Below are 14109 nucleotides of genomic sequence, written 5' to 3' on the forward strand. Positions count from 1 at the left end.
GTTTGGTCCATTAGTTGTGTCTGACTCTCCGTTTCCCCGTTTGGGGTTTTCTTGGCAAAGGCATTGGAATGGTTTGCTATTTCTTACTTCACCTCATTTTACAGATGGGGAAACTGAGGCAAACAGGATTCAGTGACTTGCCCAGGGTCATACAGCGAGGAAGAGTCTTGAGGCAAGATTTGAACACAGGAGAATGTCTTCCTGACTCCAGGCCTGGCATTCTGTGCACTACGGCGCCACCTAGCTGCTTAATGCTATAAGGACAGCATAACATTTTCTGGTTTGATTCTAAAACCTTCTGTGCTGATGCCCAGAATTAGGTTGGCTGAAGGAATAGGCTGAGCCTTTAGGTGACCACAGTTCACAATGACTCCCAGGTTATTTTCCTGATGGCAAAACTATTTACTTAGAGCCCAGTGCCCTGTAAGTCTCATTTTGCCTCATTTTCTCCAGTTAAATGTATTATTTTATAGTTAACCACGATGAAACTCACTGGCCACTTTTCTGCTCACTTATACATTGAGCTCTTCCTGCAACTTATCCCTAATAACTTAGCTTTGTGCCACCCTGAAAAGATGAGTGTCACCTGCAAGCCTGAAAATGTCACATCCTTCTTGCTTAAAAAAATCTTAAAGCAAATCAAGCCCAGTGTGGATTCCTGAGGGCTCTCAGTTTTTAACATTCTCCATTCCAGCCATTCTCCTTTATCCTGACTATTTCCCCCCTATGACTACTTCCTAATCCATAAAATTTAGTCCTATGGTGTCTCCACTTTTTAAACGCCACCTCTGTCTAGCAGGGCGCTCACCACATCACACTTGCTCAACCTGGTCAACATGGCATCTGAATTCCCCCTAACGATCCATTATGGGAGCTGGAAGGAGACTCTGAGGCCATCTCCTCATCTTACAGAGACTATGGCCAAAAGAGGTTAGGTGACTTACCCAAGGTGACTCAGTATGAAGAGTCAAGCGCAGGCTCTTTTATCTACATGTTTATCTAAACCCTTTTTAAAGGTAATTAGATTTTCAGCCTGGACTATCTGCTAGTCAAGGTGAAAGAATGACTCATAGCATAAATTCCCTTTAAGCTAATTACTCTGGCCTACCCTGGATCTCTTACTATGATGTAGTCCAGTGCAGGAGTGGCAAACCTGTGGCCTTGAGGCCACATGTGGTCCTCTAGGTCCTCAAGTACGGCCCTTTGACTGAATCCAAACTTCACAGAACAAATTCCCTTATTAAAAGGATTTGTTCTGTAAAACTTGGACTCAGTCAAAAGGCCACACCCAAGGACCTAGAAGGCCACATGTGGCCTTGAGGCCATAGGTTCCTCACCCCTGGAGTGATTTGTACCATCTGCCATCCTGGACTTAAGACAATCATAGGGCCAGCGTTTAAGAACCTAAGAGGCACTCTAACCATGAGCCAGAAGGTGTCGAGCTTCAGTGAGAAAAGGGAATTTGTTGCCCTATTATCTTTTAACTATGGTCTTCATTTACTTGGGCACTGGTGACATTAAACAGAGGGCCCAACTTCTTAGAGGATACAAAGCTGGAATCTCTTCATCGGCTGGGTGAGCTTCCCCCACCCCGGGTGCCATAGATACCCTAAGACAAGCACATAAATTACAGATTAGTTCAGTCAATCAAAGGCCATGCTGATGGGATCAGGTTAGTTGGCTTGACTAGGTTTCAGCCTACATCCTTCACCTCAGCCAGAGGTCTGACAAAGGTGGGTAGCCAACCACAAGGAGACTTGGGTGAGAATGTGGCTATCTCCCTGGGACACAGCTCCAACACCAAACACCTTGATGGATGGCCACAACTCAAGCGTGGCCCCCTAGGCCGACGATCTGGGTGTGCAGGACAGTTCCTCTCCCACTCAGCCTATACCTAATGCTCCTTAAGCTCTGGAATGCCAACAGCAGATATGTATGGATTGGCAGGGCACATATCTGACTGTAGGAACAGCCTAAGACCCACATCCTCTAGGAAACCATATAACCACTTATGGCATGAGGAACTTTCCTCAGCTTGTCCTTCTTGATATCAACATCTTAACTCTTTTATTTCCTCCGGCTACATTCATAGGAGTAGAGGCTGATTATCTCCCAGGGCCTGATACATAAATACTGTGAACATCAGAGATCTAAAACCCTTTCCTGCTGGGGGATAGTTGAAAGGTGGTTCCTTACACTCAGTTGCTGAAGCATCAATGGGGGCTCACCTTGCTTTGTTACCACAGGACACAGACTACTGAAAGGGAAGGGGGAAGGAGGAAAGGGGCTTCAAGAAACCATATCCACAGATCAATTTTTTTTTTAAAAGAAAAGAAAATCCATTTGGTTAATTAATAATACAAAGAAGAAAAAGAACATAGAGTAAAGTTTAAGATTCATTTCCAAATCTACTTCTGTTCCCCCCACTTTTTTTTTTTAAGCCAGACGGGTTTTAACAGAGGTCATGATGGGAAGGCCTAGAGAGCTGAGGGTGGTGGCCCAGTTTTAAACTGGGGAGCAGGGAGTGTGAAGGGAGGTGGTGGTGGCTGATGGAGAGAACATGGATCCAAGCCTTGGCAACATTGAAAACATGGAGAACCTTTCTCTTTCTGTCAACCCATGGCTATGCTTTAGATGGCTGTACTAGGCCGAGCTGATGGAGACCTGTAATATCAACTCAACAATGCATGTTCTATAACTACAGCTACAGCTACCGGTACATGGACTACAGTGCATGCATTTAGTTCAGTCCCACAGATACATACAATCAATCTAAGAACAGGCAGGGGAGGTGTGAAATGTTGTACTGGACGACAGGTGTTTTGGAGTTTTAAGTAATAATTTAAAAAAAATAAAAATAAAGTGTACAAAAAAAGACATTTCTCAAGAGTTGGATATGAGTTTGTTTCTTGAACTGTTTCATCTGAACAAGCAAAAACATGCAAACCAGCTGCTACTAACAGGAAGCTGGACACTGAGAGAGGATTAATAGGTGAGGACAAACCTTCCCGCTGAGCGTGCTCAGAAGAGTGTTTGAGAGGAGGTGTGCAGATCCTAGTGTAACAGAGGCCGGGAAAGGGTGCCTCAGAGACACTCTCTCACAGCAGCCCCAACCAAGCAAGAGAAAAGACAACAAGACATAACTGCTCACACTCACCACCACTGTCAGTAACTCATGTTACGAGATTGGGTTATGGCTGGCAAGTATAAAGTACAGTAAGGTGTCCTGCTCTGGGACAGAGGGGGATAGGGTGGGTGCTGCAGGGGTATGTGGGAATGGGGAACGGGGGGCGGCATAGGCTTTGGAAGTTTGAAGGTTGGCATTATCAGCCTACCCGTGATGTCAGCTTTAGGGGGGTGGGGAACTTCTAAAAAAAATGCTTCCCTCTCCCCTGAAATCCTATGAGTAGATGGTCTCTTTGTGGGTGGGTAAAGGGGAACCAAATTGGATTGGGGGATAGGAGTGGGGTCAGGGTTGGTACTGTTGAGACTGAATGAATAAGCTGAAAATAAACAAATAAACTCTACGCTGATCACAAGAAAAGATGACGTTGTTTCGAACGGCCAGTGAAGTCAAAACAAAGGTGATACTGAGAGTGAAGTTGTCTAGGAGTTAGAGGGGGAGGCTGGTGAGGACCAGAGCTCTGCCCAGCTCAGGTCCCCAGCTGGTTCATGAACCATCCAGGTGACTGCACTGTCTTTTAGAGAGGTCAGCTGGGGTCTGGGGCAGAGCCAAATGACCCTCTAGATTCCCCACCCCAGGACTAGGGCCTTGGAAGATGCAAGTCACTCGCTGGGCAGCCAGTCCAAGTCAGAAGGCAGCTCCTCTCCACCTTGCCTACCCCTGTGGCCAGAGGTCACCGGCTCTTGGGAAGATCCCATCAGTATTTTTTGAAGAAAAACGCCACAAACAGGGGGCTAGGGGAGGTGGAAGAGGGGAAGAAATCAAGGAAGGAAATAGAGGGGTCCAAAACGTTGGTTGGTCACCAGTCCAGCTCTATGAGCTCCCCGAGGGCAGGGACCACGTTTTCTAGTTCTTTTGCATCCAGGACAGTATTAAGCACATAGAAGGTGCACACTAGGTATCTGCTGAATTGAATCGAAGTTTGAAACTAGGGTATCCACTGCTGATACGTACCTCATCGGGGCAAGGGAGATCCGCCTGCCCTTGTGAATGGGTTTTCTATTTTGGTTTGAAGACAGCTGTGAAATCAGAAGGAATGGGAGGACAGGGGACTGTCCTCACTACAGTGTGGGGGTTGGGGGTAGGAGGAAGGGGACCATGCAACGAACTCTCAGCTAAAGGAAAGAAAGGCACAGTTCTTCATCCCCGGACCACGTTTCCTGACCTCATAGCTATGCTGACTTTGACTTCTACCAGGGCTGGTTACCCCAAACCAGGCACATTTTAGCAAGCACAGGGAAAATGGAGAGGTTTTCACCGTGAAAGGGTGGGAGGTCCCTCAAGCCAAAGCATCCAGGTGATACTTTGGACACAGAGCCAAAACAAACACCAGCAGGGGGCATTGTGGAGGGGCTACCTCAGAACTTAGGGCTGCCGTCCCCAAATCCCTAAGGGAGTCTGAGGTCAATACTCCTGAATACAACTCACTAACAGTGCAAAAATGAGAATGACTGACCCAAGATGACCCTGTTGGAGACTTCTCTCTAGATGAAAATGGCTGCAAAGAAAACACCACTGTTTGGGAAGAAGAAGGGGAAAAAAAACGAAACATGTTTCACAGAAAATGGGTCTGTCCTCTGGGGTCAGGGACTGGATAGGGTGACTCCCTCTGGGGTCTTTGGGGGTGGGGTGGGGCTGGGGATCAAGGTTGGGGTGAAGGCAATGGGAATTCATCATTCTCCAACTTGCAAAGAACTCCGTGCTGCCCTTTAAACTTGCCACAAAGTCAAAGGGGTGAGGGTGGGGAGGGAGGGAAGAGGTTTATTTGGGGTTAAGGTTTAGCTTCATATTGCAAGTTAAAAAACAAAACAAACAAAGAAAGAACTGAATGGAACAGAATAAACAAACAACTGACAACACTCAAAATCTTGAGGGTTTTTTTTTTTTTTTCAGGCACAGGTTTGACCAAAGCTCATTTGTCAAGGTATCAAAAAAAGCACTCAGGGTTAAAACAAAAACAAAACAAAACAAAAAAAGAAAATAAAAAACAATATAACACAGAATCAAGGCAACAATCATCTCCCCGGAGCCTCTGGACACTTAGGGGCAACTGGCCAGAGCTGAGGGTGAGCCCCTGGAAGGATCCCCCAGGCCAAAGCTGAAGAAGGTTCCTCCCCCACCCTCTGGCCTGTTACCAGGGTGGATGATCCCAGACCCAACATCCAGCTTCGGAGCAGCTCCTTGCCTGGGTTAGTTATATTGGGGTTTAAGGAAAGCCACCCCCTCTGCCCTATTTCCCAGATCTCTGGCAAATTGCCCCTCAGCAACCCCTACATTCCATAGGCCACAAAAAGAAAACCGGGGGTCGATGATGTGGGGGAAGAGGGTCCTTTGTAGCTCTACAGGAAGTGCCAGTTTGCATGGAACGGAGTTTAAAAAAATGTCTTTTATTGATATGTTACATAGGGCCCCCACTGTGCCATCTTCTCATCACTGAGGGGTTTGGGGTTTGGGGCATTTATTTTCCTTTCGAGTTTTTCTTCACTTCTCCCTAGTCCATCCCTTAAGAGCCATATTTTATCAGAGCAAGCTCCCAGCCAGATGCGTCAAAGCTCCTGTCCACAGGGCACCAGGAGACACTGCAAAGTCTTGCCCCCACATTAGCTGGAGGTGGTAGAGGACGTCTCCCTGACCAGGGCTGGGGAGAACCAGAGAAGAGAGGGAGAGAAAGAGAGATAGAGATAGAGAGAGAGAGAGAGAGAGAAAACGCCACGTCCACTGAAGTGGTTTCAAGAGAGGGCCCAGGCCCTCTAGGCACCAGTGAGGACACTAAAATGTAGCCTCTCTTTGGATGTCCAGAGGGGAGCTGAGCCCATGCTTAGGACAAGATAGGAAATTTCAAGGAGCCAAGAGGGAACCTCTCCAGTTGGCATCCCAGGCTCCCTCCAGCCCCAGCCAGTCAGACTGAACTTTTACTAGTAAAATTTTTGCACTTAACTTGAGCTGGCCCTGAACCTCCTAGTATGGCTTTGGAAAGCTTAGGACCTTGGGTAAACAGCTAATGATAGCTTGGGGTGTCTTTCCTTAAGGCCAGACAGAGCTTACTATGCTGGCCACAGGGCTAGGCGAGGCAGTGAGGGGAAATGGAGAAGCCCAGGTATTAAAAGGGTTGGGGGACTTGCAAACCCAAAGAGATGTTTGGCCTGGCCTCAGCCTCAGGTCAGTGGGCATGGGAAGAAGGGCTGGTGAGCTTGAGGGAAAACAGCTTCACTTCAGCCAAGGACACCATCCTGAGACTCCAGCTGTACCCGAACCCACTGGCCAGGTAAGCACACCACTCGGTGCCAGAAAGACCAAGATCACCGCTTTGGATATCAGGAATGGATAAATACAGGTTTGAATTGTACTGTTTTTTGGGGTGGGGGAGGGGGGTGTGGTCTTTGGATTTCCTCTCTCACACCTTGGTCACAGAGCCTCTAGTAAGGTCAGAGAAGTGGGGCTAGGGTGAGTGTTGTTAACCTGATACAAAGTCAGGGGGCAAAATGACCACAGCTATCAAGTAAAGGAGGGACCTGAGTTCAAAAACAATTTCATTCCTTTTTTTTCTTTTCCCCTTAAAGATAAATGAAAGAGATAGAGAGAGAGGAAAAAAAATGACTCTCTGGTTTGCAGTTTTGGTTCCACATGCCCTAAGAGATTCCCCAGGCTTCGTGGCCCCAACTCTGTAAACTTAGCTCTTCTCTTCCCTAACCCTCCCTGGGCTCCCTGGCCAGAAGTGGGACCCAGTGGTCAGAGGAGTGCTGGACAGATGCAGCCACACAGAATACCAACAGAGCTTTTACCTTCCCCTGCACACTGGGGGTATGCCGTGTAGCCGCCTCTTCCATACACCTCCCTACCTGATCCTCTTGCTGCTGCCACTGCCGCCGCTGCCACTGGTCCATACGCTGCCGCCGGAAAACCTGGGCACAAGAAGAAGGGGAGAGTCAGTGGAGATGCCGGGAAGGGCAGGTTCTGCTCGTCTCTCCCCCACCCCAGAAAAAAAAAAAAAGATATTGTAGAAGAGGAGGTGGACATGGGTTAGGACTGAACACACAAGAACTTTTCAAGAAATGAACTTATTAGAGGAACATATTAGTGATTCTCAACCTTTTGGGAAGTGTGACACCCTCTGATTTGCTGGATTTTGCAACCCTCCCCTCCATCCCACTTGAACATGGTATAGTGCATATGATCTGTTCATTTTAAAAATTAAAGTGAATATTCTTTTTTGGGGGAGAGGGGATGGGAAAGGGGAGAGACCAGACCTGTGATTTCATTAATACAGGGAACTTCTGTCGAAGAACTTGCAACTTAAGAGTCTTAGAGAGCTGCCTAGGGAATTGAGAGGTTAAATGACTTGCCCAAGGTAACACAGCCAGTAGTTATCAGAGATGGGAATTAAACCCACCTCTTCCTAACCAAGGTTGGCAATCTGTGCCACCCTTAAATGAATTAGGATTTTATTTTAAAAATTTGAATTGATATTCACCAATGACATTGGTCTATAGTTTCCTTTCTTTGCTTTATCCTTCCCTGGTTTATGTACTAAGATTATATTTGTCTTATAAAAGAAGTTCGGCAGAATATTTTATTTCTCAATTTTTAAGAATAATTTGTCTAGTATTGGTATTAATTATTCTTTAAAAATTTGATAGAATTCTCCTGTGAATCTATTGGGATCAGGAGTTCTTCCCTCCTCCAACTTTTTTTTTTTTAACTGCTAATTCTATTTCTTTTTCTGAGTTAGATTATTTACAATCTCTATTTCATTTTCTGTTAGTTTGCATATTTTATATTTGTGAAGATAATCCATTTCTGTTGTGTTCTCGGTTTTGTTAGCGTAACTATGGACAGTAGGTTCTATGCAACTCTTTTTTATTGCTTCTGGTTTTGTTGTGATTTTACTGTGTTTGTTGGCTATTTTGTTGATTTCATTTTCTTCCCTTTTCTTTTTAATCAGGTTGACTAAAGGCTTATCAATTTTTTTAGTCTTTTCAAGGAACCCATTTTTGGTTCTATTTTTCACAAAAGTGAATTAGGATGAACTTTATTATTATTTAGAGATAAGTGGTATGCTAGATACCAGTCGTGGAACTAGGGAGATCTGGGTTTGAGACCCTCATCTAACACATACTAAATATGGGATCCTGGGCAAGTCCCTTAAACATTCAGTGCCCTAGGCAGCTCTCTACCACAAGACACAGAGAAGGTGTCAGCCTTCATTAGTAGAAGGAATTTTGTCACCTGGGAGTTCCCTATACCAGTGAAATCATAGGTCTAATTCCTATCCCTAACTTGAGTGCTGGGGAGAATTTCACAACTTTGATGGGGATAAATGATGACAACTTGAGGTGTCTTCAAAGCAAGGTTGGGAATGGCTAACATGGACCCTGAGTCCACAGAGGGCAGAGGCTGGGTCTCTTTGTACCATATTCCATCATAAGGCTATGTGCAACTTGACTCTCTGAGAACCACTGGTAAAGGAACTGTTTTAAAACCAACTGTTCTCTGTTACAATAGGCTGCTGACTTTGTTGCCCTGGAATGGATGGGAATGATGGGCCCTTTTCCAGTGAGAAGACATCCCAAAGACAGTGTCACTGCAGTCCTGTCCAATTGGATTGCAAAATACTCAACAGGGAGTACCAACCCAGGAAGGCAGGGGAGGCCAGCTAGAGGATTTGATGAGCATCAAGCCTTCTGGTTTAATGCATTTGCTTATAGGCTTTCACCCTCAGGAGACAAAGTGTCTCGATTTAGCACCTCCAGGTTGGGCACTTCAACCCAGAGGAGATGAGGCCATGGACACCATAGGGAGCCTTGGAAAGAATCCTTGAGTCCTTCACGATCAAGCCATAAGTTTCTAAAGGGATAATCAGTGAGGGTGTCCCAAGGTACCTATGCTCCTTGGAGAGCACAAGGGCATTCTAGATGAGATCAAGGACCAGAGCCCCCAGATTTGGCTATTATTTGGCTGAAGCAAAGGAAAGGGGTACAGGAAGAGGCCCAGAAAGACCTTGCCTCTACCCTCCTGGCCATTCCACTGCCCCATCCCCCCTTAAGCTGCCACCAACATCAATTTGAGCACACAAGCACACAAATCCCTCTTTTGCACAGACCGACAGACACTACGAGACCTGTCCCCAGCTGCCTTTCCAATAGGTGATGTTATTTTGGATGGCATTTAAGCAGATAATGAAAGGTTTCCTGGGCAGGCCCAAAGGCATCAGTCAGTCTGGCCTTAGCTGGGTCTTTGAAGGAGGGACTTCTTTGGGACAGGGGTAAGACAAGAGGGAAAGGAGAGAGTCTGTCAAGCCAGTAAGGGGAGAGAGCTGGGAGGGAGGAGAGAAAAGGATAGATCCAAACACATGGCAAACTAAAAGCTTGCTAAAGTCTAAAACTACCATCTTAGCTACATGAAACTAGAAGGGAGGAAAGAAACTCCACATGGAACAGGCTAGTCTAGGAGGGCACTCTAAGCTACTTAAAATGTTAATTAAAATAGACATACTTGCATTTAAATATGGTAATAGGGCTGTTGGGGGAAAAAAAATCCAGGTGAATTAGTGTCAATGGGTACCCCCTCAACTGTCTGATCTCATCTTATCTATGATAATGATGAAAAGGACAATAAAAATCTTGGACATTTATATGGCAAATCCACAGTTTACAAAGTGGTATATATAATCTTGTTTTGAGATTCACAACTCTGTAAAGCTAACCCAGGTATTTATGTCAGGCAGTGAACCAAAGGATAGGCCTATGGAAGGGGCTCCTTCAGCAAACCTCCCTTTCATCCCCACCCCAACCCCAAGTTCTTCAGGTCAGGAACAGACTCCGAATAGCCCATTTCTCTTCCATGGGGGAGAAGAGTATTGGTTCTCTCTTTCACTGTCTCATTGTTTACTTTCAACAAAACATGGGATGATTCCTCAGTGAAAGGAGGCATGAAACTGGATTTGGTAGTTGGAGTGGGGGCCAACAGAAAGCTGCTGGAACGAAGGAGCTATTTTCTGGCATTGAGTTCGGTTGGACAAAGGTCAGAGAAGAGGAGTAAAGGGAAAAAAAACCCCACAACTCTCAGATAACAGGAGGAAAGAAATCCATTATCCCTAATCTCAGATAAAAGTACCAGCAGGTGACCGAGCTCTGAACAATTGCTGGGGATTGGAATTTAATCTGATCCATCAGAACAGAGCATAGATAACCCAGGCCAGTGTGAAAGGTTAGGGGGGAGGAGATGGGAAAGGAGAGAAGGAGAAGCCTGGAGAGAAAGACAACCAATCAGATTCAGATTTAAAGAACTCTCCAGCCAAGAGAGATTCTAACAGGAGGTCTCTACAGACCACAGATAGGTGGAAAGAGAGGTCTGAGGGAGGAAGGGGAAAGTCAATGTGTTCTCATCTGAAGAGACAGACTTGATGCCTCAGTTATCCAAATAACCCAATAACAAGAAAGCCTCCCTTTTCTTAATGCCTATTTTGACTCAGGTGGAAGGCACAGGAGGAGGACCAGGGACAGCTCTTGCTATGGTGGGTTAATGGCACATGCAGAGCAAGAGAAGAAGTGGGCTGCCAGATGGTCCATACTTGTCTCCAAGCTTCAGAAGTAGGGGAGGAAGGAAGCCTGGCTCACCCTATCTTGGCATAGCAAAGCCCTTCATACATGGCTCAGGACTACAGTAGCTCATGGATACACATAGGGCATCATGATCTCAGTGTCATTCAGTTTCCAGGATAACCTTGCATGCTGGGTATTGTGAGAGAGGGGAAGGGAGGGCAAGGCACAGGGGAGCAGAGGGAAGCCACTTTACTGCTCAGGGAGATCTAAGCCCCTTTGCTTAGAATGCCCATTATGCTCAGGTTTCAGGACAAACTCTGTGTTTGTGAAATGAAGAAAAAAATGGAGGCTAAAGTTTAGGGCTTAGCACAATGCCAAGCACATAGTAGGTGTTTAATAAATGTTTACTGATTGAGGGAGGAATATCTTCTTTTTATTTGCATGTCCAGCACCCAGCAGGCACCTAATAATCACTTGTTGATTGACTGATTCATTTATTGATCTGGACTCTGATCCTAGCTTAAATAAACCTGTGTCATTCACTCAGTACAGTCTTGACCCCATCTCTACCGCAAGGACACAGGTCATTCAGGGAACTTGTAGAGAGTCATTTAACCTCGACCAAGAACTCAGGACTTTTCCACAAAATTATAAATCACTGAGGCAGCTAGGTGGCACAGTGGACAGAGTATCAGGTCATCTGCCTGAGTTCAAACCTGGACTCAGACACTTACTAGCTGTGTGACCCTGGGCAAGTCACTTAACCCTGTTTGCCTCAGTTTCCTCATCTGTAAAATGAGCTGGAGAAGTAAATGGCAAACTTCTTCAGCATCTCTGCCAAGAAAACCCCAAAGGGGGTCGAAGAAGAGTCAGACATGACTGAAACAACAACAAAACTCCTGCATTAGAATGTAAGCTCTTTGAGGGTAGGGACTGTTTTTGCCTTTCTTCATATCATTTGATTTCTCAATGCTCTAGGGTACTCCAAGACTAAAAATTGCAGATTTGTATTGGTAGAGAAAGTTCCTCATTGGGAATTTTCTATTCCAGGTGAAACCACAGATCCAGTCCTTAATCCCTAATTCTTTATATTCCCAGCTCTTACCATATAGTAAACCCTTAATAAAGGCTTGTTGACTTAAATAAAGGTTGTGAACTTTATCAGTGGAGGATGTTTTGACACCAACAAAATCACAAGAGTGTTTGATGTGGACATATATCACCTTTAGGAGACGGAATGGGAGAGATAGTGTGTGCACCCACAACTCTTTGTGACCCCAGTTGGGGTTTTCTTAGCAAAGACACTAGAGTGTTTTGCCATTACCTTCTCCAGCTCATTTCACAGATGAGGAAACTGAGGCAAATGGGGTTAACTGACTTACCCAAGGTCACACAGCTAATAAGGTCAGATTTGAACTCAGGAAGAAGAGTCCAGGCCCAGCACTCTGTCCATTAGCTGCCTCTGGATAAATGGTGCAGTTTGTTATTGAAAAGAGTTTAAGACAACACCCAGAAAAGGCAAAGTTAAACCCCAGACGCCAAGAGGGAGTAGGAGAGACAGACGAGTGGGAGGGAGAATGGAGTTCAGCGCTGGATGTGCAGAAGGTGTGTGTATTCGTGTGAATTACTTTCCAGTTCTGAGAAGTGTTAGGAAGGAAGTGGGAAGCCCTCTTGGAGGGAGCTGAGGAGCAAGCTGCATGAAGATGCCTCCTCTGCCTCACTTCCCCCAAACACGATGTGACTTTTTGTCCCCCCAGCGAACGGTTCTCCCAGGCCGCTATTGGCTCTCTTTTCAGAGGCCGTCGGGTAAAGCCTGAAGTCAGCTCCCTTATCTCTCCATCCTCAGCACACTAAATCCTGCCAAGTGAACAGAGACAATGACAACGCAGGGGGATGGGGTGGTGGTGGTGGTGGGGAATGAAAACTAGCCTGCCCCTCTGTCTCTTTTCAAATAATGTTAGCCCCGCTTTGATCAGGCCCCGCTGGCTTTCAGAGGCTCAGAGCTGCCATTTCTCACAGATTTCCTCTTGCATTATTTCTTTCATTAAGTGGTTATTATCCTTTTAGTAGCAACACTGGGCTTTGCTGGGAAAGGAGAAGGCAGAAAAGCTCTGTGTGTAAACACTCTGGTTTCAGGCAACTTCTTATTTTAGAGAGGTTGCCTGTCACTGGGGGTGTTCACCTCCTTGAAAAGTGCTGGGGGCCCGGAACCCAGCACGTTGTGATCCAGAAAGGAGGCGCTCAAAAGCACCAGACCCTCAAAAACTCAAGAGCTGTGCCCAGTCCCTAAATGCTTAGGATCAGACATCTTAAAGCAAAAGCTAGAAAGAGCTTTGAAGATATCTAATCTATCCTCCCATCTTACAGATGAGAAAACTGGATCCAAAGTTTTTATGGTTAGATTAACCATCAAAAGCGGCTAGCTGGGAAGGTCTGGATGTGTGAGTGCGTGTCGTGGAGGGGAGAGGAGTGGGAGGGTGTGTGTCTACAGGGGCCGCTCATGATAAATCTTGAGTTCAGAGGATTGATGATAAATCATGTCACCCACCTCCTACCTTAATATTTTAAAGCAGCTGGGTAGGGCAGTGGGTACAGCGCTGGACTTGGAGTTAAGTTAGGAAGACCTGAATTCAAATTCTGCCCCAGACACTTACTAGCTTTTTCCAGCCTTAGTTTCCTTATCTGTAAAATGGTGGTAATAACAGCACCTACCTCACAGTAAGAGGTGTTGTAAGGACCAAATGAAATAGCACATGTAAAGCACTTTGTAAACCTGTAAATGTTCTAATATTATTAAAATCTAGAATGAGTCATGCATACACAGCCAATGTGGAAATTTGTTCTGTTGGACTATATACGTTTATTGTGAGAACTGTTTTTGTTTATTGTTTAGTGGGGGGGGGAAGATAATTATTGCATGTAAAAATCAATGGATCAATAATTTTTTAAAGGAATGGGGCTGCTGAGGGCAGCTAGGTGGCACAGTGGATAGAGCACCGGCCCTGGAGTAAGGAGGATCTGAGTTCAAATCCGACCTCAGGCACATGATACTCACTAGCTGAGTGACCGTAGGCAAGTCACTTAACCCCGATTACCTCACCAAACAAAAAATAAACAAAAAAAAAATAAAAGAATGGGGTTGCTCAACCCTTCTGGAGGTAGAAATCCATTTAAAGAAGCTGGACCCATGGACTCCTTTGTTAAAGAGATGTTGCTCAGGGAGCAGCAGTCCTACAAGCTCCAAGCCAGGTTTCCACGGTTCAGCTCCAGGGTCCCTGGGCAGGGTAGGGGGCCACTGCACACTCAGAACCAAATGGTCAATCAAGATGCCCAACAGAAGAGCCAACCTTTGAGCTGTCAGCAAAGTCCTGACAATCCAAAATG

General features: G+C 45.8%; 1 protein-coding gene across 2 annotated transcripts in view; it reads right to left on the reverse strand.

The window, feature by feature from the left end:
• The window catches only part of MSI2 (musashi RNA binding protein 2), a 538989-nt gene that overhangs the window by 35695 nt on the left and 489185 nt on the right, over positions 1–14109 (reverse strand). The window contains exon 12 of one of the 2 annotated variants that reach the window (XM_027870531.1): positions 6967–7086. In XM_027870531.1, coding sequence (XP_027726332.1) covers positions 6967–7086 — 120 coding nt within the window. The remainder of the gene's footprint in view (positions 1–6966; positions 7087–14109) is intronic. The other variant, XM_027870532.1, reaches the window with a different exon arrangement.

Source organism: Vombatus ursinus, unplaced genomic scaffold (assembly GCF_900497805.2).
Source record: "Vombatus ursinus unplaced genomic scaffold, bare-nosed wombat genome assembly UNPS02014797.1, whole genome shotgun sequence".
NCBI lineage: Eukaryota > Metazoa > Chordata > Mammalia > Diprotodontia > Vombatidae > Vombatus > Vombatus ursinus.